Source organism: Leopardus geoffroyi, chromosome D3 (genome assembly GCF_018350155.1).
Source record: "Leopardus geoffroyi isolate Oge1 chromosome D3, O.geoffroyi_Oge1_pat1.0, whole genome shotgun sequence".
Taxonomy (NCBI): domain Eukaryota; kingdom Metazoa; phylum Chordata; class Mammalia; order Carnivora; family Felidae; genus Leopardus; species Leopardus geoffroyi.
In genome coordinates this window covers 10,245,791-10,268,689 of record NC_059339.1, presented here as the reverse complement: position 1 = coordinate 10,268,689, position 22,899 = coordinate 10,245,791, and the positions used below count along the sequence as shown (strand labels likewise).

At 47.4% G+C, this 22,899-nt stretch overlaps 1 protein-coding gene across 2 annotated transcripts in view; it reads right to left on the bottom strand.

Annotated features, from left to right (window-relative positions):
* Nucleotides 1–22,899, bottom strand: part of PTPN11 (protein tyrosine phosphatase non-receptor type 11) — an 83,897-nt gene that overhangs the window by 18,007 nt on the left and 42,991 nt on the right. The window contains exons 7-13 of one of the 2 annotated variants that reach the window (XM_045458944.1): nucleotides 14,605–14,701; nucleotides 11,487–11,566; nucleotides 11,205–11,363; nucleotides 6,333–6,464; nucleotides 2,134–2,300; nucleotides 650–717; nucleotides 4–155 (exon numbers count right to left, since the gene is read on the bottom strand). In XM_045458944.1, the coding sequence (XP_045314900.1) occupies nucleotides 4–155; nucleotides 650–717; nucleotides 2,134–2,300; nucleotides 6,333–6,464; nucleotides 11,205–11,363; nucleotides 11,487–11,566; nucleotides 14,605–14,701 (855 nt within the window). The remainder of the gene's footprint in view (nucleotides 1–3; nucleotides 156–649; nucleotides 718–2,133; nucleotides 2,301–6,332; nucleotides 6,465–11,204; nucleotides 11,364–11,486; nucleotides 11,567–14,604; nucleotides 14,702–22,899) is intronic. The other variant, XM_045458945.1, reaches the window with a different exon arrangement.

Genomic DNA, 22,899 nt, shown 5'->3' with positions numbered 1-22,899 from the left:
TACCTGCTCTTCTTCGATCCTGCGCTGCAGTGTCTCAATGTAATGCTGGACGGCCATGTAGATGAAGCGGTACTGAGCTTCCGTCTGGACCATCCCTGACCTCTGAGACCGCACCATCTGAATGGTCTTGGGAACATCGATGTCGCAGTCGACACCTGCAAAGCAAACACCATGAAGCACCGGGACAAAGTGCAGGGCCCGGACGAAGACGCACAACTTTTGGCAGACGCAGAGATAAAGCAAATGTTCCAACTGGACGTGTTCCGAGGGCTACACTGGCCTTCTGGGCGACACAAATGATCCCAGAAGATCAGCCGAGAAGGTGTTGGAGGTCAGGAACCCCCCACTTTCCAAAAGGCACCACCCCCACAACATCCGCCAGGACGAGGGGCGTGGGCAAAGACCACCGCTGCATATTCAGCAAAAGACCACAGCACTGGGACCCACAGCTCCAAGGCTCCGTTTTATGTCGAGAGTCAAACAGAATCACTTTTGTTCCCTCGCAAACACACTGGAAGTCAAAGTCCTCAGCCTAGATTTTGTGAAAATGTTTTAACATTCGGATTCCCCCCTAGGCTATTTTCACCAGCATTTTCCTTCCATAAACTAAAAACAGGAACTATAGCTTCTTGCCCTCCAGATAACCTACCTTTCTCTCTGATGATGTCAATAAGGATATCAATCACAATGAACGTCCCTGTCCGGCCAATTCCAGCACTGTGGGTAGAAGGACAAAGCAATGACAATGGAGTCATTCATGGGGGTTTCAGACTCAAAACCAAGCTAGTAATATTAACAGAAACGATGTCTGCTCTTGGGAGTATTTATAAGATTGTCTATTTGTATTTGAGAATAGATTAGCTAAGAGGGCTTGGGAATTAGTCCAACCTATACTTGGAGCCCGGCTTCTCCTGTACAACGTGCCTGAGGCAAGTCCCATACACTCTGGACCCTCAGTTTCCTCATCTGTGAAATGGGGATGATAGTATATGCCTTACAGGCTTGTTATGTGCATCAAACATTAGTAATGTATGGAAAACACAAAGCACAGAGGCCGGCACACAGCAAGTGCTCAATAAACAGTAGCTTTTTGTGTTTTAATTTTTTACTGTTTCTTTGTTTTTGAGAGAGAGAGACAGAGCGTGAGCAGGGAAGGGGGCAAAAAGAGAGACAGAGACACAGAATCTGAAGCAGGCTCCAGGCTCTGAGCTGTCAACAGACAGCCCGACGCTTGGCTCGAACTCACAAACCATGAGATCATGACCTGAGCCGAAGTTGGACGCTTAACTGACTGAGCCGCCCAACAGCTTTTTAAAAAGGGAATTAAGTTTCACATGCAGCTACTTGTCCAACACATGGATGAGATCTGGGAAACTAAACTTGCCCCAGCAAAACCATGAAGCCCAGATGTGGGCACTAGAGGCTGTAAACTGTGGCGAGAGGCCATGGGCGTGGCCTTCGGAGGCCTGTGTGGGGAGTGGTCCAAAACCTTGAAAGTAAACAAGTATATTATCGGGAAAACATGCACCTTATTTCTGTGGCAGAAGAGAATACAGCCATAATTAAAGTGATGAATCCTAAGTCACTATATTAAAAAAGGAAACTGGGGGCACCTGGGTGGCTCAGTCGGTTGGGCATCCGATTCTTGATTTCGGCTCAGGTCATGATCTCATGGTTTGTGGGTTCGAGCCCCATGCCATGGCTGTCAGCACAGAGCCTGCTTGGGATTCTCTCTCTCTCTCTCTCTCTCTCTCTCTCTCTCTGTCTCTCCCTCTCCCCTGTGCATACTCTCTCTCTCTCTCTCTCAAAATAAACATTAAAAAATATTTTTAATAAATAGAAATAAATACAATGGAAAAACAAGCAAACATTACGAGACTACATAAGGGCTCCCTGAGAATAAGGATGATGCTCCCCCTCTGCCCTGCTACCACCAATACCTGGCAGTCCCACAGGACCTAGGAGAAATTCACTCTCAGGGCAAAGTGTCCCTCAGTGCAGTTTATGCATGCCTCGAACAGAGATTAAATTTTTCTCACAGGTAAAGAGCTGGGGGTGGGTAGGTAAAAACAAGCCCTGGGCATTAAGAGACAGGCCAGGCTGCAGCCTGGAGAGGTGGCAGGGGCCAGTCACCTGCAGTGAACTACCACAGGCCCCGCGTCCATAATGCTCTCTTGCTTATGGTGGACCTCCTCCAGGAAGTCCAGCACGCCCCCGGGGTCACTGGGCACTCCGTGGTCCGGCCAGGTCCGAAAGTGGTATTGCCACACGGTTCTCTCTGTATTCCCCTGGAGTAGAGCCAAGAAAAACCAGAAAAGAATTAAATAAATCAAGGGGTTGAGGAATCGCCCCGTCCTGATCTTTCCCAGAGCTGATGTGAGCCAACTGCTCCATTTAAAGGTCATCTTTGCAAGTTTCCCAGATCATTCCTCCTTTTGGATCTGGCTGAGCAGCCCTGGAGGCAAGTCTCTGCTTCTGACATAAACCAAAATGTCCATTATAGCAACGCGTTCCTCAGGAAGCTACAACCCGCATCACCTCTCTGAATCCTCAGCGGCAGGCAATGCCTCCTTCCCTCCTCATCCACACGCAGCTCAACTCCAGAGGCAACTGAGGCCCCTGGGTCCTGGGGCTCTCTTCGCAGCAGATGAGAAAACAGCTATCCCCTCAAGACACATTTGCCTCTTTCTCTTTTTATACCCAGCCCTCCTTCCCTCCCCCAAAACATCCACTTTTATTATAGTATCACGGTATTTTAAGTTTCTGTGTAGTGCAAAGTAGGTAAAAAGACAGGCTTTGCAATCAGAAGGCTGGGTTTTAGGCCCAAATCCCAGCATTCATTATCACTGTGGTCTCCAGACATCTCTAAGCGTCAATTTCTTCACTTGCAAATGGGAAGAATAAGCTCTCTCACAATAACTACCGTGAGGATTAAACAAGACCGATAAACACACAGCCACTACTTGGCAGCAGCAAAAGACTCAGCCACTGATGCTCGTCTAAGAAGAGGGGCCGTTAATAAAGGTCAAGACTACAGACGACCGGCTGCCTGGGTGGCTCAGTTGGTTAAGCGTCTGACTCTTGATTTCAGCTCAGGTCATGATCTTACGATTCGGGAGCCCAAGCCCCGCATCGGGCTCTGCACCAGAGCCTACTTGAGATTCTCGCTCTTCCTCTCCCCCTCTCTCAAAACAAATAAACATTAAAAAAAAAAAAAAAAAAAAAAGAGTACAAAAGACCAAAAGTACCACGTTCCGGATCTACCCAGATGAGGCCATTGTAGCAGCTCTGTTCACTGCTACATGTTCGCGCTACAGATCTGAAGGCAACCCAAGCTACTGACATTTTAAAGGAGATTTTGAAAAGAGAGAGTAACTAAGCCAGGGTCCACCACCAGTGACTTTCAAGACATCCGAGGAATAGGAACCAGAACTAAGAGCTTTTCTTGAAGTACGTGCATTTAATTTACCGATGTCACGATAAAAATTTTTCTTAATGTTACCAGTTGGCTAAGGCTCAGGGGCCACATGGGTCACAGAACAGTCAGGGAATGAGACCCAGCTGCCCTGCACATCCATGCTCCTCCTCCTTGGTAACCTCTGTCCCAAGAGATCTCCGCCAGACAGGACTTTAAATGAGATCGTGTCATAGCACTTTAAAGAAAAAAATGTAACGTGTTATATAAAAAGCAGGTAACACGTGACCAGCAATTCTGGAGAAATAGTCTGTCCCGTGTCAGCACCTGAGTGCATGGGTATAAAACACAAATCCAAATGCCAAACTTTCCTGTACCTGTTGTTCAAAACTCTCTGTTAACAAGAATATGGATGGTTTATTACTAAAACTGAAGAAAAATCCACCTGCTACTCAGAAACGCCTGATAACAGAAAGATGGGCGGTTAGCTCTAAAACTGAACACACCTACGTGGAATCTCTGGCTAGCGTCCCCTAAATCTCTTTCATTTCTGTTGCTTCTGCTGTGCGTTTCCAGCTTCTCTCTCCATCTCTGCAGCAGAGTAAACCTCCCCCCACCCCACCATCAGCAGAACCACACCCCCAATGACATCAGAAGTTCTAGCAACTGGCCGGGCTTCCAGTTCGCTTTGGTCCCCTGACCACCTCGTGGAACTCAGCAGACTGCCGGGCCCTCGTCCACTCTCCACCCGCCTCCCCCTGCCCCCTTGTTGGGCTTGGGCGCCACATACTATGCTGACAATCCCCTCCACTGCTACCTCCCCTCCCTCCACCCTCACTCCATCCACTCCATCCCCGGGAAAAGCCCCAAGCCTGGGCAAAACCAACCACCCACCTTCTCTGTTTTGTACCTAAGGAACAGGGGTTGGTGTCACTAAGTGTTCACGTTCGCCACCTCAACAGGGCGCTCAGCACTGCCCGAAATCGTGCTGGATTCCCCTCATCTCTGCTATTACTACATTACCATTCACTACTTTTTCCACCTTCCCACATAGCTCGTCTCTGATTCCCAGTTGATGGCCTGGCCTCATAGAGAACAGAGAGAAAATGCATTTCGGCTCCTCCACCTGCATCTGTGGCCAGCTTCTCCTCTGCCCGTTCTGCTGTCACAGAAGGACGAACCCTCCATCCACCACGATGCTCTGGGTCCCACCTCTCTCCTCGCCCAACCTCCGTTCCTGCCTCCCTGCCATCTTCGCTTTGACGTCTCAAAGGCATCTCACAATCTGCGTGTCCAGAAGGCTGCTGACCCTCCCTCCCCCCTCAAATCCACTGCCACCAACCCCACACTCTCGCTAGAAAACTGGCGGTCATCCTTAGCGCCGGCCTCGACCCTTGTCCACACTGTCGCCAAACCCCTTCTACCCAATTACCTCCAGGAGGTCCCCTTCTGTCCACCGTGCCACCTTTCACCTGGACGATTCAAGCCCTGCCATCCTGCACACCTTCTGCCAGCGTTTCTGGCCTCGTCACAGCACCACCGCCCGCTGCGTTTGGTTCTTCCTCCTCCTCCTCCTCCTCCTCCAACTGCCCAACTGTGCCCCACGTCCCGCAGGCGCCACCTCAAGGCATCCGTCATGTCCGTCACTCCTCTTCCACGTTTGTCCTGGCATATTACATGCTATTCATTTCCAAAGGCGGGAATAAGAAGCAAAACAAGAAAGACCAACTGCCAGAGTCCCTGGGATCTGACCTAGAGGGGAGGCCGTCAGACCCGGACCACCGCAGCGGCCTCTAACAGGCGTGCTGGCCACTCGGGCCACCCGGCCTGGCCTCCCCACCCGAGGCTGTCAGACACCTTCCTGGCACGCGGCTCTGTGTGTGCGTTCGCTTGGCGCGATCACCGTCATGGGCTCCGGGCTAACCACCGCATGGAGTTCGCATTTCTTAACATGAGGGTTAAGACTTCCCAACTTGGTCCCGGCCTCTCTCCAGTCTATCCCCTCCATCCCTCACTTGCCTTCACTCCCCGTAAATCCCGTTCCCCTTCCATCTGCACTGCAGTGCCAGGGCTCACGGGGACACCTCCCTCTGGGAGCCCTCTCTCCATCGTCTTCTCCGGTGGAAACCTCACTCAGAAAAGCCCCGCCTCTTCTGAGACAGTCTCCCTGACGCCCCGGCTGGAAGGATGCTCAGCCTCTGCAATTCCATGCACTTCGGATTTGTTACAGCCCGCGTCCGCTCTGCAGCGCAGCTATCTGTTCCTGTGGCTTCTCACGGCTACGCGATTTTAATTCCTTGAGGACAAAGGCTTCATTCGCCTCTGTGTCCCCAAAAGGCCTTGAGAAAGTAAGTCCCCTCTCATCATGAAATTAAAATGAATCCAAATCCAACACCGTTTTGTAAAGTTAGTCACTTCAGCAACAAACTTAAACCACGTGCGGTTAAGATCTGATGCCATGGAATCTGATCACTGAACAGGCCTCAGGGGCTTTACACTTGCTGCTCCCACAGCTGGAACACTCCTCTCCAGACGCTCTAGGTGCCTGGCTCCCCCACCTTCAGCTCAAGTGACACAGCCTCAGAGACGTTACTCTGATACAGCAATCTCCCTGGTTACCCCATCTCTGGTACCCAGTCACTTCTACCGAAACGTCCTGGAGCCCTTGCAGACTGAGCACAATCGGAAAGCTTAGTTGGTTGTTTATTTTTTAACCTTCCGTCTCCTTAGGCTCTGAGGGCAGGAACTGCACCTGTCTTGTTGCCACTGTACCAGTATGCATCTGGTACACAGAAAGCACCCGACCAGTGAGCGAACGAGAGCATGGATACATGCAAACGTGGGTAACCCCATGACCCTGGATTGGTGCACACCATAACCAGCTCCCAAAGTCTCTAAAATACGACAATATACTTACTTGTCCAACCTTCGAAAGTTTAAGTTCTCTTAACGTGTAGTCATGAGCGGCGCTTTCTTTGACGTTCCTAACACGCATGACCCCATATTCTTTTAGAGCACACTCGTCAGGCCAGTATTTGACACATTTACTCTGGAAGGGATCAGAAAAAAGAGTTAATCTCTGTGAACTCTGAAATGAAAAGCCCAAACCAGCGGAAAATAAATGTTCGAGTCCTGCTTAATAACCAAGCTAAAGAAAATGCCCTGTCTGGCATCTGTTAGAGTTTCAAAGAAAGGGAAAAACAAGTTCGAATAAGAAAAAGCAGGTGCTTGGAAAGCCGGGGAGAAAGGGGGAAGAGAAGTCAGCCTTTGCAGAGTCATCTGATCTAAGATGCATGTGAAAAGAGGGTCAAGGATTGTTTATTTATCTCTAAGGAACCAAAGACCCAGAGTGAGGGCCTAGCCAGTTTGAGGGTTCTGCCTAGCCACCGCTAAATTCTGGATTCCAGGGATCTGCCTGTCACTCCACAGGGGAGCCAAGCAATAACTCTAGAAATGGATGGGCTGCCCAAAGAGCCACACTGTCTGATTCGCTTCCGTACCCGCGTAGGAGGACTCCGTGCCTTATCTAACCCAAGTGTGAACAGCTCCAGCACCGAAAGGCAGCGATGCGGTTTTGAACCAGCTGCTTTTTCTATATCCAGATCCATCTGATACCTACTACACACGTCACCTTCGCTTAACTGGGTGCCTGGGAACGCCAAGCCCGTAATAGCTGCTGGCTTCAGAGCAGACAAGCCGAAAAATATGGCACCAAGTAAATCATTCTTGTTGCCAAAGAGGAAGATACGTAGCTCAATGAGAGATGAGTCTGTATGTATTTGGTGATGTGTCCTGGGCAGAGGATGCTTTTGCGTTTTGGTTTTTTCTGGGAGTGGACTTTCCACAACCACCAAGATACCTATTGAAAAACCAAGAGACATCAGCCAGAGAAATTTAGCTTTCATGCTAGGAAGACAAAGAAATTCGGTTATAAAACTATGAATAAGGGGCGCCTGGGTGGCGCAGTCGGTTAAGCGTCCGACTTCAGCCAGGTCACGATCTCACGGTCCGTGAGTTCGAGCCCCGCGTCAGGCTCTGGGCTGATGGCTCAGAGCCTGGAGACTGTTTCCGATTCTGTGTCTCCCTCTCTCTCTGCCCCTCCCCCGTTCATACTCTGTCTCTCTCTGTCCCAAAAATAAATAAACGTTGAAAAAAAAAATTAAAAACAAAACAAAACAAAACAAAAAACTATGAATAAGAGAGCAGCTGCAGGCATCCCCAAAGTCAATGATTAATTGAAGGGGGGGGGGGGGGGAAACATGGCAGAAGGAAGTTGACCAGAAGTATTAACAGACGGTGCAACTTTTTTTGCCTGGCAATGGCTTACATGGTCTTTTATTATTATTCCGAATTCAGCTTTCTCTTCAGTATTCTGTAGATCCAAATACCTCTTTGACAGACTTGATACAATTTTTATTATCCCCAAATAAGCACTTTTAATATTAATGGTACTCAGTGCTGTTGCTGGCCAATCAATTCTGTGACTGTTGGCTGCTCAAGAGACTCAACAGAGAACAAAAAATTAAATCATAACTCTGAAAACATTTCAGCTGACTTTGAATTATCAGCAGACTACTGCGGCCCTCCTCCTAGTTTTCCAAACTCTGACACAGACTTTGGCAGACAAATCCTACGATGTGAGAGCTGATGCTTCAGTTTGTAAGCTAAAGCCCAGGAATCAAAAGGAATTCAGAGTCTGGGTTTTCTCCTGTGCAATGGTGGGAGGGTGGGAGGGAACTGAGAGAGCAGGTTGTCAGAACCACCTGTGGAGAGGATATGTCCATTATCCTCTCCATCTGGGACTAAAAAGCATATTCGGGAAGCAGGTGCAGACGTGGGGGCAGACGTGAGGAGCGGGGCAGAGTGATTTAGCCCAGTGTCTGTCTATTCTAGGAGTTTCCGGCAGCTCTTCTTGAAAGGGACGAAAACTAATTCCTCCGAAGTGACACAAGAACCCTTTCTTCATGCCTCCTGGTCCCCTGAGAAGAGGCAGCCTCCTATGAAGCGGACTAAAGGCAGGACAGAGGGCTCAGTTTTCCATTCTATACGTAGGGCAGGTAACAGTCACCTGAAGCAGAAACTAGGAAGACGTTTTACCCTGTCCGTTAATTCAAGAACATCTCATGTTACTGCACATAGCTGCTGGAGGAAGCCTTTGTTTCACAGGGACCAGATCTAGCCTCAAAGGTTTTCAGAAGTACTGAAACTAGTTAGCACAATGATGAAAATCTTACAAAATCACACTGCCCTTCAAAACTGATAGGAAAATTACATTAGAGCACTAAGATCCAAATCACCCATCTGTCTTAGGTTTAACTTGCAGATGACTGCTATATTCCATGAAAATTTTATGCAAACCATTTAAAGTGTAACTACAAAAGAACTTTGACTAGAACACAAAAACACAGAACTTTTCCAACTTAAAAACCCACATGGATGGGCTCACTTCGGGATAACGCACAGAGCTGTTACTCAGTGAGATCTGTCTGCTTCTCTGTAGGTGTGGGATGTTATAATTTTTAAAAACCGAAAAGGTCACAAAAAATGTAGGGAGAGGCAATGTACTTGGCATAGACAGCTGGGGAGGGGGGTGCACACGGGGACAACCACTCTGGGGGCAGTTTGGCAGAAGTTATTAGAATTTGCAACATGCATACCCTATGACCTAACATTTCTTTTTCTTGACATCTACCCTAGAGAAACATCTGCCACACGCACACATACACAAGCAAGAATAAGATTATTCACTTCAGCACTGCTTGTTAAGAGCAAAAACTGAAACACTTAAATGCTCAACACATAATGGTGAAATAAATTACGGTATATCCTTACCATGGAAAATCATGCAATTACTAAAAAGAAAGAGGCCAATATGTACTAACAGTAGATATTCAACCATTCACTTTGGTGGGGCCCAAAATGCACAACAACATGAAAATACTTTTACATACGGTATTTTTCAGAAATTAGTACTATAGACTTCATTAGGCACCTACAGGTACATAAATACATGCATATACGTAAATGTTGGTATGTTATGTCTATAGTAATGCCTCCCATACACATATGTATGTAAATGCCAAGAAGACAGCATGGAAGAATACACATTGCACTGGTCACAGGGATTTCAAATGGGTGGCCAAGGGATGGTGACAAAGGCAACTTTAACCATAACGATAATGTGTTTGGATATTTACATAAATATATGCTTGAATAATTCTAAATAATTTACAAAATTTTTTAATGTTTATTTATTTTGAGAGAGAGACAGACAGACAGACAGAGTGCGAGTGGAGGAGGGACAGAGAGAGGAAGACACAGAATCTGAAGCAGGCTCTAGGCTCTGAGCTGTCAGCACAGAGACCAACGCAGGGCTTGAACTCACAAACCATGAGACCATGACCTGAGCTACAAAGTTGGACACTTAACCAAATGAGTCACCCAGGCACCCCTTCAAATGATTTTTAGATGTCTGCAAGTCATGATAAGTATGATTTATATGACCAGTGAAATCACTACTTGTTAGCACTCCAATCCTTTGAAGGTACTAGATGGGGCTTTTCACATTCCCTTCTGGACTTCTGCTCCTGGATACAATAAAGTAACAGAGATTGGATTTACCCTTCCACCTCAGACAACTAAAAAACAGGAAAAATGAAAAGACATATATAATAGAATTAGTAAGAAGGACATTAAAACAGTTATTACAAATATACTCCATATGTCCAAAAGGTGTAAGTTAAAAAGAGAGACATAGACGGCATTAAAAATGAAAACAGGGGCACCTAGGTGGCTCAGTCAGTTAAGCGTCCGACTTTGGCTTAGGTCATGATCTCACAGCTCATCAGTTCAAGCCCCACGTCGGGCTCTGTGGGCCCGTCCACAGAGCTGGATGGGCCACGTCCAGTTCAGAGCCTGGAACCTGCTTCAGATCCTGTGTCTCCCTCTCTCTCTCTGCCCCTTCCTTGCTCGCACTGTCTCTCTTTCTCAAAATAAATAAACATTAAATCAAAAACAATCTTGAAACGAAAACAAAAACAAATGGGTGGTGGGCACTAAGGAGAGTACTTGTTAGGACGAGAGCACTGGGTGTTATACGTAAGTGATGAACCACTAAATCCTACTCCTGAAATCATTATTAAACTGTATGTTAACTAACTTGGATTCAAATGAAATTTAAAAACTAAAATAATAATAAGAGATTTTTACATATAAAAAAAACCCAAAACAATAAAACTTACAGAGATGATAAAGATAATATCTGATGAAAGATGAAAAGAGAACACACCGAATAGTCCTAACAGCAGATGATACACCACAGAAGGAAAAAAATCAACCTGAGGACATACAGCAAAACAAACCGTCCAAAATGAAACCGGGGGGGGGGGGGGGGGGGGAGGCGGCAGGTTTCTTGAAACACCATCTGCCAGAAGTCATTCACCGTGTTTTGCAGGGGGTAGACAGCCGAGCAAAGTGAGCAAAGTCTCCATGGGCCGCAGGATAACGTCAAGCAACCTAATATATGTGTAACTCGTGTCCCATGTTTGAAGAAATAATAAACATTTCCACATTTGAAGATAACTATAAAGCCCATAGATCAAAGAAGCTCCATGAACCCCAAGCAGAAGGAACATAAAGAAAACTACACCAAAGCCTGTTGTAATCACATTTCTTCTAGTCTCTTTCCTCCAGAGGGTCAGAGTAAGCCTAATTTGTTTATTCAATTGTTAACATGGTCAACCTGACATGTCTGATACTTCACAGTTCATCAGAAGAGCGTGGAGTGTACCTTTCCTCTTTCCACTTCTTTCGTCGTCATGACAATCACTCGCGAGTTTTCTTGAAACACCATCCGCCAGAAGTCATTCACTGTGTTTTGCAGGCAGCCTTGTGTGGCAATGTAACTCTTTTTGGGCTTTGAATTGTTGCATTTGGTTTCAAACTCAGGCTAGAAATTTAGGAAGAAATTCCTTTAATCACTGGAAAGTTGCTTTCGGGTCACAAGAAATACAAAACACAAAAGATGGCTAGCAATGCCTGGTCAGAAAACATGGCAGAAAGCAAAGATTACCATGATAATATTTGCATTGATGTAATCTGAAACAGGCTCATTGGGATCACCATCATGGAGGACAACTCTGGTATGATCGACTGGAAGAAAAAGAGACCACAGTCAAAAAGTACTCATTCCTCTTCAGGACGTGTCATTTCAAAATAGTTAATCCTCAACCTCGTCCAAGTTTTATTCACTTAATGATAAAACCACATAAAAAATTAAATCCTAAATGAGCACAACAATAATCCAAACACCACATGATGCCTCATAATGCGGTCTTTAAGAAGAACAAAGTAGCAACAGCAATTCCTTGGTCTTGATTATGTGCTGTGGATATACAGGATATTACCACTGGGAGAAGCTAAAGGGTACGTGGGAGCCCTCCGTATATTTTTATAACTTCTTGTGTCTAAAAATATTTCAAAACAAAAAGTTTTTTTTAAAACCAAAGGAAGAGTAAGTATAGATAAATGACATGATGTCTGAGATTTGCTTAACATAATATGGGGGGAGAGGAGGAGTGGAGCAGAGTATAAATAAAACAGGACTAGGTATGAGTTGACAACGCTGGGAGCTGGGCAGCGGGTATGTGTGGTTCTTTATACTGTTCTGTCTACTTCTGAATATGTTTGAAACTTTCCATAATAAAATTGGTGGCTTTTTTTTTTTTTTTTAATGAACTGAACTACAACATCTAGCAGATAAGATTTTGATAGTGTCAGCTGACCAAATTCTGTACAAAAGTACATTATTGGGGGGCACCTGGGTGGCTCGGTCGGTTAATCGTCTGACTTCGGCTCAGGTCATGATCTCACGGTTCGTGGGTTCGAGCCCCACTTCGGGCTCTGTGCTGACAGCTCAGAGCCCAGAGCCTGCTTGGGATTCTGTGTCTCCCTCTCTCTCTGCCCCTCCCCTGCTTGTACTCTGTCTCTCAAAAATAAAATAAATAAATAAATAAAAATAAAAAAGTACCTTAGTGGTATAGAAATCTGAACACTCTACCTAAGCAACTTATCTTATAATGGGAATTAGCGATATAGTTGTATGTCTTACACTCCCCATCTCTAAAGAAATAAGACGTTAATCAAGAGGAAGCATCTGACTGGGACCTTTAAGAGAGGAAAAGGCAACGATACTCTCTTCACATAACTGCAGATGATTGTTCCTGTTGCCTTTTCCTACATCCCTGCATCTCACTAATGAGTTCCATTAGGCCTCCTGAGCAGAAAGGAAAACTTAGACATAAACAGGATGAGGCTGCCCCAAGGTCATCAGGACCATGCTGTGGCTCAGACTGATTCTCTGCAAATTCCTATTGCCTTTTCTCACTATTATGAATGGCTGCATTTTCTCCCATCCTCTTCTACACACGTTTCAAATAACCGTTTGGACGTGATGGACATATGTATCATGTATGCATCCATATGTACGCAGAGAGAGCAAGACTCTCTCTCTCTCTCTCTCTCTCTCTCTCTCTCACACACACACACACACACACACACACACACACACACACACACGACAGATTTACGATACCTGACATAATGGCTTGGACCCAATGAGACATGAGAGCAATGCTCACCAAATTGTCTCATGCATCCCAATAAACTTTGTGAAGTTTCTGAACACCGAAATATATACACATGTATATACAAACATGCCCTATTTTTAAGTTTGGTAAATACATTATGCATGCACTGCCATCAATCTGTATGTCAGATTTAAATTTTTCTTTCTTTCTTTTTTTAGACACAGGATATAAATCAAGAGAAGTTCTAAATGTTCCTTCCCTTCACCCTAGCAGGCCGCCTTGCACAGCCCGCTCTGGCGACCCCTCCAAGAGCGTGGCGCTCAGAGCAGAGATTGTGAGGGCTCCTGTGCCAGTTCTCCCGTTGGGATCTTGCTAAAATGGTCTAGAAAACCGGGAGAATAAGAACATCAGCTTTGTGCACATGTGGTGTAATTAAGTGACACAGGTGCAGAGTCTGGTACAGAGCAGCCCTCAGGACACGCGTGTGCTACAACAGCTGTTTAGTGCCATCTCTAGGGTCCTCGCCACAGGCCTCCATCCTTCCTCTCGTTCCCTGTGGCTCAACTTTGGCTCTACCAGGCAGCATCTGGGTAATTAAGTGCTTTACGAATCCCTTAGGGTCCTCTTCGGAGCAAAGTAGAATGTACCTGTATCTCCTGTAACTCGAGCTCAGAGGATCAGGGAGCAGAGCAGTTCGGGTCCTTGGGAGGAGGCTGCCTGTTCCCCAGAAGAGGGAACGGAGGCCCAGACAGAGGCGTGTCTTCCCAAGATGCACGGGCCGAGCAGCGCAGTGCAAGGACACGAGTCTGGGACCTCTGAGGGTCGTGGTGTGGCCTGCCCCTGGGAGATGGCAAGCCCTGAGATACTCACTTTTTTTTTTTAATTAAACTTTAAAAAAAAATTTTTTTTTAACGTTTATTCATTTTTGAGAGATGGAGAGAGACAGACCGTGAGTGGTGGAGGGGCAGAGAGAGGATCCGAAGCAGGCTCCAGGCTCTGAGCTGTCAGCACGGAGCCCGACGTGGGGCTTGAACCCATGAACCCTGAGATCATGACCTGAGCTAAAGTCGGATGCTTAACTAACTGAGCCACCCAAGCGCTCCAATTTAATTTTTTTAAATGTTTATTTATTTTTGAGAGAGAGACAGACCACAAGCGGCGGAGGGGCAGAGAGAGAGGGAGACACAGAATCCCAAGCAGGCTCCGGGGTCTGAATTGTCAGCACAGAGCCCAATGCAGGGCTTGAACTCACAATCCATGAAATCATGACCTGAGCCGAAGTCGGACAACTTAACCGACTGAGCCACCCAGGCTCCCCTGAGATTCTCATTCTTAGGCAGACAAAATTAATTAACAAAAGGAAATGACACATTCAAGACTGCCTGGTGGCCATTTTACCCAGCACGAGCATCACAGGAACTCAGTGAATGACATCATCCTTTCCCACCGCATTTGATGATTTTGGAAACTGCTCACAATCGAAAAAGCCTAAGGCCTCGGCTCTGCTAAGAAGACACGGAGCCCCTGGGAAAAGTTACAGGGACGCCGAGGAATCAAACTCTCCAAGAGTGACTATTACTGGACAGAATATTAAATACTTACAGGGTAGGATGTTTTTATATCTATTTTTGTTCTTATTTTCTTGTCTCTGACCCTCTTTTCTGCTGTAGAGAAGTTTGCACTCCTGTTGCTGTAGTGTCTGGAGAGGAAAAAAAGTAAATATTATTGCGTGTCGAAAGCTTTAAAAAAAAAAAAAATCCTGGCTCAGCATTTCTGCTTTAGGAACATTATCCTTGGAAATGTTCAGAGTTGCATACAACAGCTACAGAAATGCTCATCTTAACGCTGTGTCAACAATGTCAAGAACAACTTCCAAGAAGAAAGGACTGCCTGGACAGCACTACCATTAATTCACACAAACGGGTGTTCTGCGACCATTAAAAAAAAACGTTCTTGGGGCGCCTGGGTGGCTCAGTCGGTTAAGAGTCCGACTTCAGCTCAGGTCATGATCTCACGGTTCATGGGTTTGAGCCCCATGTCGGCCTCTGTGGTTCGAGCCCCGTGTTGGCCTCTGTGCTGACAGCTCAGTGCCTGGAGCCTGCTTCAGATTCTGTGTCTCCCTCTCTCTCTCTGCCCCTCCCCTGCTTGTGCTCGGTCTCTTTCAGTCTCTCAAAAATAAATAAATGTTAAAAAAAAATTTTTTTTTAAATGTTCTTGGAGAATTTTTAATGCCTTGAAAAGATGATCAGAGTAAACATTAAGTGAAAAGAAGGTCAAACTTCCAAAACAGTGTATTACATAAGCCATATGTCTGCATTAGCCTATGTATATGAGAAATGGCAAAAGAATATATACCAAAAAAGTAATGGGAGTGTTTTTTTTTCAGGGTACTAGAATTATGAAGACTTTTCTTCATTTTTTTAAACTTTTTTTTTTTTTTTTTTGCCTAAAGTTTTTAGTGGATAAATATTTATTAGGACAGAAACCTTTTAAATTTTTAACTTTTTAAAAAATGTTTATTTATTTTTGAGAGAGAGAGAGAGAGAGAGAGAGAGAGAGAGAGAGAGAGAGACTGAGCACAAGTGGTGGAGGAGCAGAGCGAGAGGGAGACACAGAATCCAAAGCAAGCTCTAGGCTCTGAGCTGTTAGTATAGAGCCCAATGCGGGGTTCGAACTCACAAGCTGTGAGATCATAACTTAAGCCAAAGTCAGATGCTCAACCGACTGAGCCACTCAGGCATGCCAGGAAAGAAACCTTTTATTATTTTTTTAATGTTTATTTATTTTTGAGAGACAGAGAGAGAGGACATGAGTTGGGGAGAGGCAGAGAGAGAGGGAGACAAAATGTGAAGCAGGCTCCAGGCTCTGAGCTGTCAGTACGGAGCTCGACACAGGGCTTGAACTCATGAGCTGTGAGATCATGACCCAAGCCTAGGTCAGACACTTAACTGACTGAGTCACCCGGGCACCCCTAAGAAACCTTTTAAAATAACAATTATTAGGAACGAAAGTTGGGGCGCCTGGCTGGCTCAATCACAAGAACGTGGGACTCTTGATCTTGGGTTGTGGGTTCGAGCTTCACATTCGATGTAGAGATTACTAAAAACATAAATAAACTTAAACAAAAAAGACTGAGAGCCAATGAGCATTGGTGTAGAGCATATAAATAATGGCTGTGATCATGCTCTTGACTTTATGATCTGCTGCCTACTTTTAGCATCGTTTAATTCAGAGCAAGCCACATACTACCTCTCAAATTCGGATACAGTAGAAGTGGTACTGGGTACCACTGGATCACGGGCATGCAAGCTTTGCTCCTCCTATCCCAGAAACCCTATGCCCTAGGCAGGCAGCGTGAGTCTGCTTGCGTCGACACAAACACCCACTCCCTACGTTTTCCCCAGCCAGGGAGTAAGGAAGGGAATGTCAGGCTCTTAGAGCAAGTGGTCAGGAGGGACTCCCCTTCAGGGAAAGGAGGTGGGGAACGCGATCTGAGAGAGCCACAGAGGGGCTAGCCCCAGCAGAAGAGGGGTTGTGGGGAAGCGAGAAGGACCAGCTGCAGAAACAGACATGAAGGTGCACAAGCCAGGCAGAAGCATGTTCAAGGGGTTAAGGTTTTATTTTCAAAATTACAAGAAGTACCTCTTTGAAGGACCATTAGTTTCTAAAAAGTCTAATTTGTAAGTGGAATTCACAAATGGGCAAATCAAGGGGCACCTGGTGGGCTGAGCATCTGACTTCGGATCAGGTCACGATCTTGCGGTTCATGAGTTCGAGCCCCACGTCAGGCTCTGTGCTGACAGCTCAGAGCCCGGAGCCTGCTTCAGATTCCGTGTCTCCCTCTGTCTCTTTGCCCCTCTCCCCCTCATGCTCTCTCTCTCTCTCTCTCAAAAATAAATAAACATTTAAAAAGATGGCAAATCAAGAAAGTGGAAGGGACACTGAATAAAGAGAAGAAAATACATGTGTGCTATACATGTATATATAAATTCCAAAATGGTTAGCCCATCAAGGTTTCTATAAGGAGCAACAGTCAATATTGCACAGCACAGTGGCCCGCTAGATTTCCATTTCATTTATCTGAATTTCACAGACAGGTATGAAAGTCGAGATTTTAAATTGCTATTTGGCTCTCAGTTTGAAAATGCAATAATTGGCCTTGACACACAGCTCATAACAAAAGTGGGTACCCAGCTGAAACCCAGGCAGGACTAAACTACAATGTACACAGACCTCGGATGATGAGACAGTCATTCCAATTCTTAAAAGGAGCTCGGATTAAGTAATTAAGGCCATTTGCCTTCTGCGAGCTGGCATCTCCTCTGAACTGTGAGCCAGTCTTACTGAGCAACACTGCTGTGTTAGGAGAAGAAGGTTCAATCTTGATTTTCAGACATTAAGGTGAGGTTCAAAAAGAAGCCCAAACTCTACAAGCTGACTCAAGCACTTAAAAGCCAAACAAGTGAAGAGAAACAACATCAACAAAAGCTACAAGGTGGGGAGGGCTAGGAAATAATAAGCTGCTTGATTCAAAACAAACCTGACAGTGACGCGTTCAAGTGCTCACTTACGAAACATACCTCGCATGATGCTTTGCTGGCGGAGGCACAGGCCTGAGCTGTCTCTATAAAAGGCAAATTTCACCCAGACCCTCCCTTGCTCAGGCTCCAGTGTCTACCCCGGCCTGCAACCAAGTTCCAGCTTTTCAGAACTCACGCTCCTCCTCTTCTCTGCCTCTAACCTCAGCCAGTCTGTCTATGCCTCAGCTTCCTCGAGCGTAAGGTGGGGAAAATCCTAACTACCTACCCCACAGGGTCAGTGCAAGAGTTAAGGGAGATTACTACAAAAGGTGCAAAAACACGGCACATTGGTTGGACCATCTATTCAGGTCAGCCAGGGGCTCCCCCAACCCTGTATCAAGTTACCAATCGCCTCTTTCATGCGGATTTGGGGTCTGAACAGCGCGCAGGCTGAGACAGGCCTCTGGGCCCCAGGGTCTTCCAGAACGGACAAGCCCCAGAGCGCCTGCGTCCCAGGCACAGTCGGTGCTAACTGGCAGCGGCTGGCGGTTGTCACAAATTAGTAATGACCAACTGCGTGTCTCTCCCCCCAGCTCCTTCCTCAGTGCCCATTAGCCCATTCTCATCTGCGCCTGGGGCCCAAGTTGTCTGAACACATTTCGTTTTCCACAGTGGAAGGCTGCCTTCCATCCAGAGTGAGGCTGAAAATAAAAAGAAGGGCGACTTTCCCTGCTCTGCCCGCAGAGGCTCCCCAACTGCACCCGAGACAATCAGCTGCCACCTGCTATGGGGTGCTTCCTCCCCAGCGCCAGGCTGATGGCCGGAAGAAGCAGAAGACTATCCAGCGAGCCGGCCCCTGCACGTCACAACCCTTCCATGGTTTATCTTCCACAACCTCCTCCCCAGCAGTCCCGGTGGCACACAAAAAAAGCTGCGAACGACCTGTCAGGCTAAATGTCACAATGTCTCCAGCCCCATTCTCCACTGGGCAGTGGCAGGGATGCTAATGATAATGACAGGCAGAAGAAGGGACAACGTAAAGCAGGGATGCAGGCTGCAAGATCCCATTTTCCCAAGTAACACCACAAAGAATTTGGATCAAATGCCGAACCCTCAAAATGTGCCAGAGGTTAGTTACCATCGCCTGATTGCATGAGTCAAAACAGATCTAGAGCCAAAGGGATTGTATCAGATTTTAAGTCTTAAAAAGCACCAAGAGAAGCCAATTCCCTGATCCACACTGCATATTTACAAGTGCCCAGGGCTGGTGCACCTGGCTGGCTCAGACAGTGGAACATGCAACTCTTGATCTCAGGGTTGGGAGTTCGAGCTCCACATGGAGTGTAGAGACGACTTAAAAATAAAATCTTAAAAAAAAAAAAAAACGAAGAAGAAGAGCCCAGGAGCATGACCAACTGTGGATGGGACAAGTGCTCACGTGCAGAACCATCCCCTGACATTTATGACCAGGGAACACTCCTGCTTCCCACCCCCGGGGCCCCTCCCAGCCTAAATGCCAGGGGCAGCGTCCCCAGTCACTATAATGACCGAATGGGACCCCCACAAGGCTTCAAAAGCCCTGATTGAAAGCCACTGGACCTGGCTCTTGGCCAGAATGTCAGGAATCCAAACAGAGGAGCAGGATCAAGGAGAGACAGACAGGCAGGAAACACACTGGCAGAACCACGCATCCCCAGGTACCACGACAATGACAAGGGCCCAGTGACCATTCTGCCTGCACTGTTCCGGGCAACGGGGACAAATCACAAAAGTAACACCAGCAACCATCAAGGCCAGAGCAAACCACAATTACCTTGCCTTTAAAAACAGAACTACAAGGGCGTATACACTGCATGGGGTAAGGGAGGGGTGGGGATGGAGAAACAAGACTGGCAAAACGTTTGCCAAGTGTCAAGGGTGCGGGTAGGGGAAGAGAAGGTCCATCGTGCCATCTTCTCTACTTTGGGGTGTTCAAAAGCTTCGATAACAGAAGAAGGTTTTTCATGAACAAAATAAAAGCGAGAAGTGTAAAAGCTCCTACTGGCTCTGCCCCCACCCCACTCTTGGCTGCAGCCTCCCGAAGGACAGAGAGGGAGCGGAGCAAGACTGCCAGGCAGGTGGGCTCCTGGCCCTGACGCCGTGAATGACTATTAGGACAGCGGTAACCACCTGGGCAGGATCCGAAACCAGGCCTGCTACCCGGTCTCAATGACCCTCTGTGTTCCTCTGGCATCCGTCCTGTGTGCAGAGGACGCTGCAATTTCTCATCCCGTCCCCCCGGCTGCAAGCTCTGCAGTGTCGCCAGGCGCCACGGGCGGGTGAAAGCCCCCCGCATCCTGATGCCACGCCGCACAGCCTGTCGCCGTTTCTCTGCTGTGGGATTTGGGCAGCCTGTCCTGAACGAGTCCTCAGCACCACCCAGGCACGAAGGGGCAGCCGCAGACTCTCAGCGCCAGAGAAGGTCCCAACTGACGGATAAGCACTTACGAAGGTGACGGACAAAATCAACCCAAGACCTGGTTCCCCTCCCGGGGCCTGCTGTAAGCCCAGACGCCCCCGTCCTCCCAGAAGGTGGAGAGCAAGTAGGAAAATGAATTAAAGGGCATGGTGCCTCGGGGGAGAACAGGTTGTGACACACGAAACTGCAGCAAGCAGTACGAGACAAATCTATAATTAAGTGCGGAATTAATTATGTGGCATGCAGTCTAGGGAGTGAGATCCGTGAAAACTAACCGAAGCAGGTTTCTGGGAGGAGCTAAGGCCTGAAGCAGGTGAAGGATTCAGACAGGTCCAAGGAGGAAAGGAAGCCATCCCAGCAAGTTAGGGAGGGAAGGCAAGCAATGTGGCTAAGAGGCGAGAGTTCTTCAGGGTGAAAGAGACCGGTCGATGAGTCTAGAAGCTGTGTGCCAAGAAGTGGAGGCAAATGGGGTTAGATGCGGAGAGTCAATAAAATGATGGCGGGCCTTGAAAACCAGGCAGAAGAATCTTCAACAGCTGAGTGACAAGGTTCTGACACACGAAGTTCACACCACAGCCAACCATCTGCCCCCTGGGGACAAGTTTCTCACTTCTTTTTGGGCTTTAGTTTCTTGGTCAAAATGAAAATGCTGTGTCTCACGTAGGAAACAGGGAGCCACTGATGGTTTCTGAGCAGAAGAGAGACAGGAGAAATGCTGAGTGCAGGTTCACCTGAAGGGTAAACGGAGGGTGAGAGGCAGAGGCAAAAAGAACAGTTCGTGTCTCTTGGGGTGACGAGAGCCTGTACCTCTGGTGTCAGACGAAACTCCTATCTCCACGAATGCCTCCCTGGGCGGCCCTGAGCAGGTGCCCCGACTTCTCAGCGTGCCCACGGGTTGCTCCACCTACCCCACAGGCCTGGGGATGCAATGAGATGACTCCCCTAGCCCCAAATGCGGCACCAAGTAGACAACAGATGCGTTTCCCTCCGCCCTCTAAGAGCAGAAAGACATTAGGAAAGAACAATCAACAGCACTTGGTGAATGGCAGGGTATGGCAGAAACGGGACAAAGAGGAATTGAGAGAGGCTCTGAGGATTCCAGCCCACGGCGCCCAAGGATAAACAGCATGAGTGCCAGACACGGGGCAGTAAAGGGGGCAGGAGGGGGTATTCGGTTTAAAGGGGAAAATAATAGGCTCCTGTCTTGAATGCTCAAATTTGAAGAGATAGAACTGTGAAGAAATACGGAAGGCATCATTTAAAAGGCAAAACCAGAGCTCAGAAGCAAGATAAACTTAGGGGGAACCAGGATAGGATAAGAATGGATGTGTTCTCCAACGAAGAGCGAACCTCAAGCAAGACGAGCGGAGGGCCCCGACCACGTTGTGGAGAACCGCTGGAGTTAGCCAGTCAGAAGAGGAAAAGGCAGCGGCCAGCAAGAGGCACAGGAAGAGGAAGAAGGAATAAACCAGGTGTGTGCTGCTGCAGGCCAGAGAAACCAAGGAAAGAACACTGTGGGAATGAGGAGCTGGACGGTGGTCTCAAAAGCAGCACTCGGAAGAAAGAGGCTAGAGCAAAGACTACTCGTGTCACAGTAAGAAAGCCACTGCGGCCTTCCGCCTGTTGGCTCAGTGATGGTGGAAGCAGTCATGGTCGGAGGTTAAAGGAGGCAGGAGCTCAGAAGAAATGGCCACAGCACAGGCCCACCTGGTGAAGAAGACAGGAGATGACGGCAGACGCAGGGAGAAGCAAGGGTGGTTGGGGGCCAAAGGGAAAGGTGACACAGACACGCGAAAGTGCCCGAAAGCACCTTCGGCTCTTACTCTCTGTGAAGACGTCAAGCGGCTCTGGCAAACTGAAATGACTCTAAAAAGGAAAACCTGACACTGGAGGGGCAAAGAACAGAACAGAGAGAGACGCTGGAAGAGAAGCAGTCCAAAGGAAACAAAGGAACTTCTCCAGGACGGAACGTTTCGCTTGCCGAATGAAACCTCCAACCGCTGCAAAGCTCTGCCCACGGGAAGGCAGCAGCTCTTCTATTCAAGCAACTGGGAGCTTTGGGACCTATGTGGAAAATCCCGGCTGCGGCGCGGGCCTGCGGCCTGGAGCCCTACTCAGGGGCTATGGTGAAGCGTGGTGGGGCTTGGCCACCAAGGGGAAGAGTTCTGCTAGAGATCGCCAGCAAGAATTATTATTCTAGACACAGCTTTGGGGTGCTGTTAAAGTCTTGTTTCCATAAAAGCCTAACCGTCTCGAAGCAGAATTTACAGCTCCCCTGAGCAGGATGTAATCACTTGAAAGAAATCGAACCGGCCTGTGGGTTTGAAGGCAGGCATTAGCTCCTCCTGGAGACACATCAGATGGCACAGTGGCCGAGGGTCCAGGACATCTGTGTAGCTGTCAAGGAAGTGACTGCGCTGCCCGTGCGAATGGAAAACAGCTTCAGACCACGACAGAGAGAGGCTTGCGTAATAGGAGGAGGATGGGCTTTAAAAACAAAAATCAAATTGCTAAGGCAAACAGGCTTTAAAGTGCTGGGAAAAAATAACCCCAGTGAATATGATGTTGCGTGGGGTTTGTATGGGTGTGTGTTGTGGGGTGTGTGTGTGTGTGTGTGTGTGTGTGTGTGTGTGTAAGTCAGAAACAGGAGATTCAAAGCTAAAATTTTTCTGAAATTCATCACTGCCACCCTGAATTAGACCCTATTGCGCAAGTGTGTATAGATGGGTCTCGAAGACCGAAACGTGCGTTCACAACCCTCAAGCAGGGCCTCCACCTGAAAACTGCAGGGTAGTAAAGAGGAACATCTCCAAGCAAAGCCAGGAACATTCCTCCATACTTTTTAAGCATCAGAAAGCCATTCCCTATTGAATATATGCAAAGCATCTAAACCTAATACCACTTTCTCTCCCTCTCCTT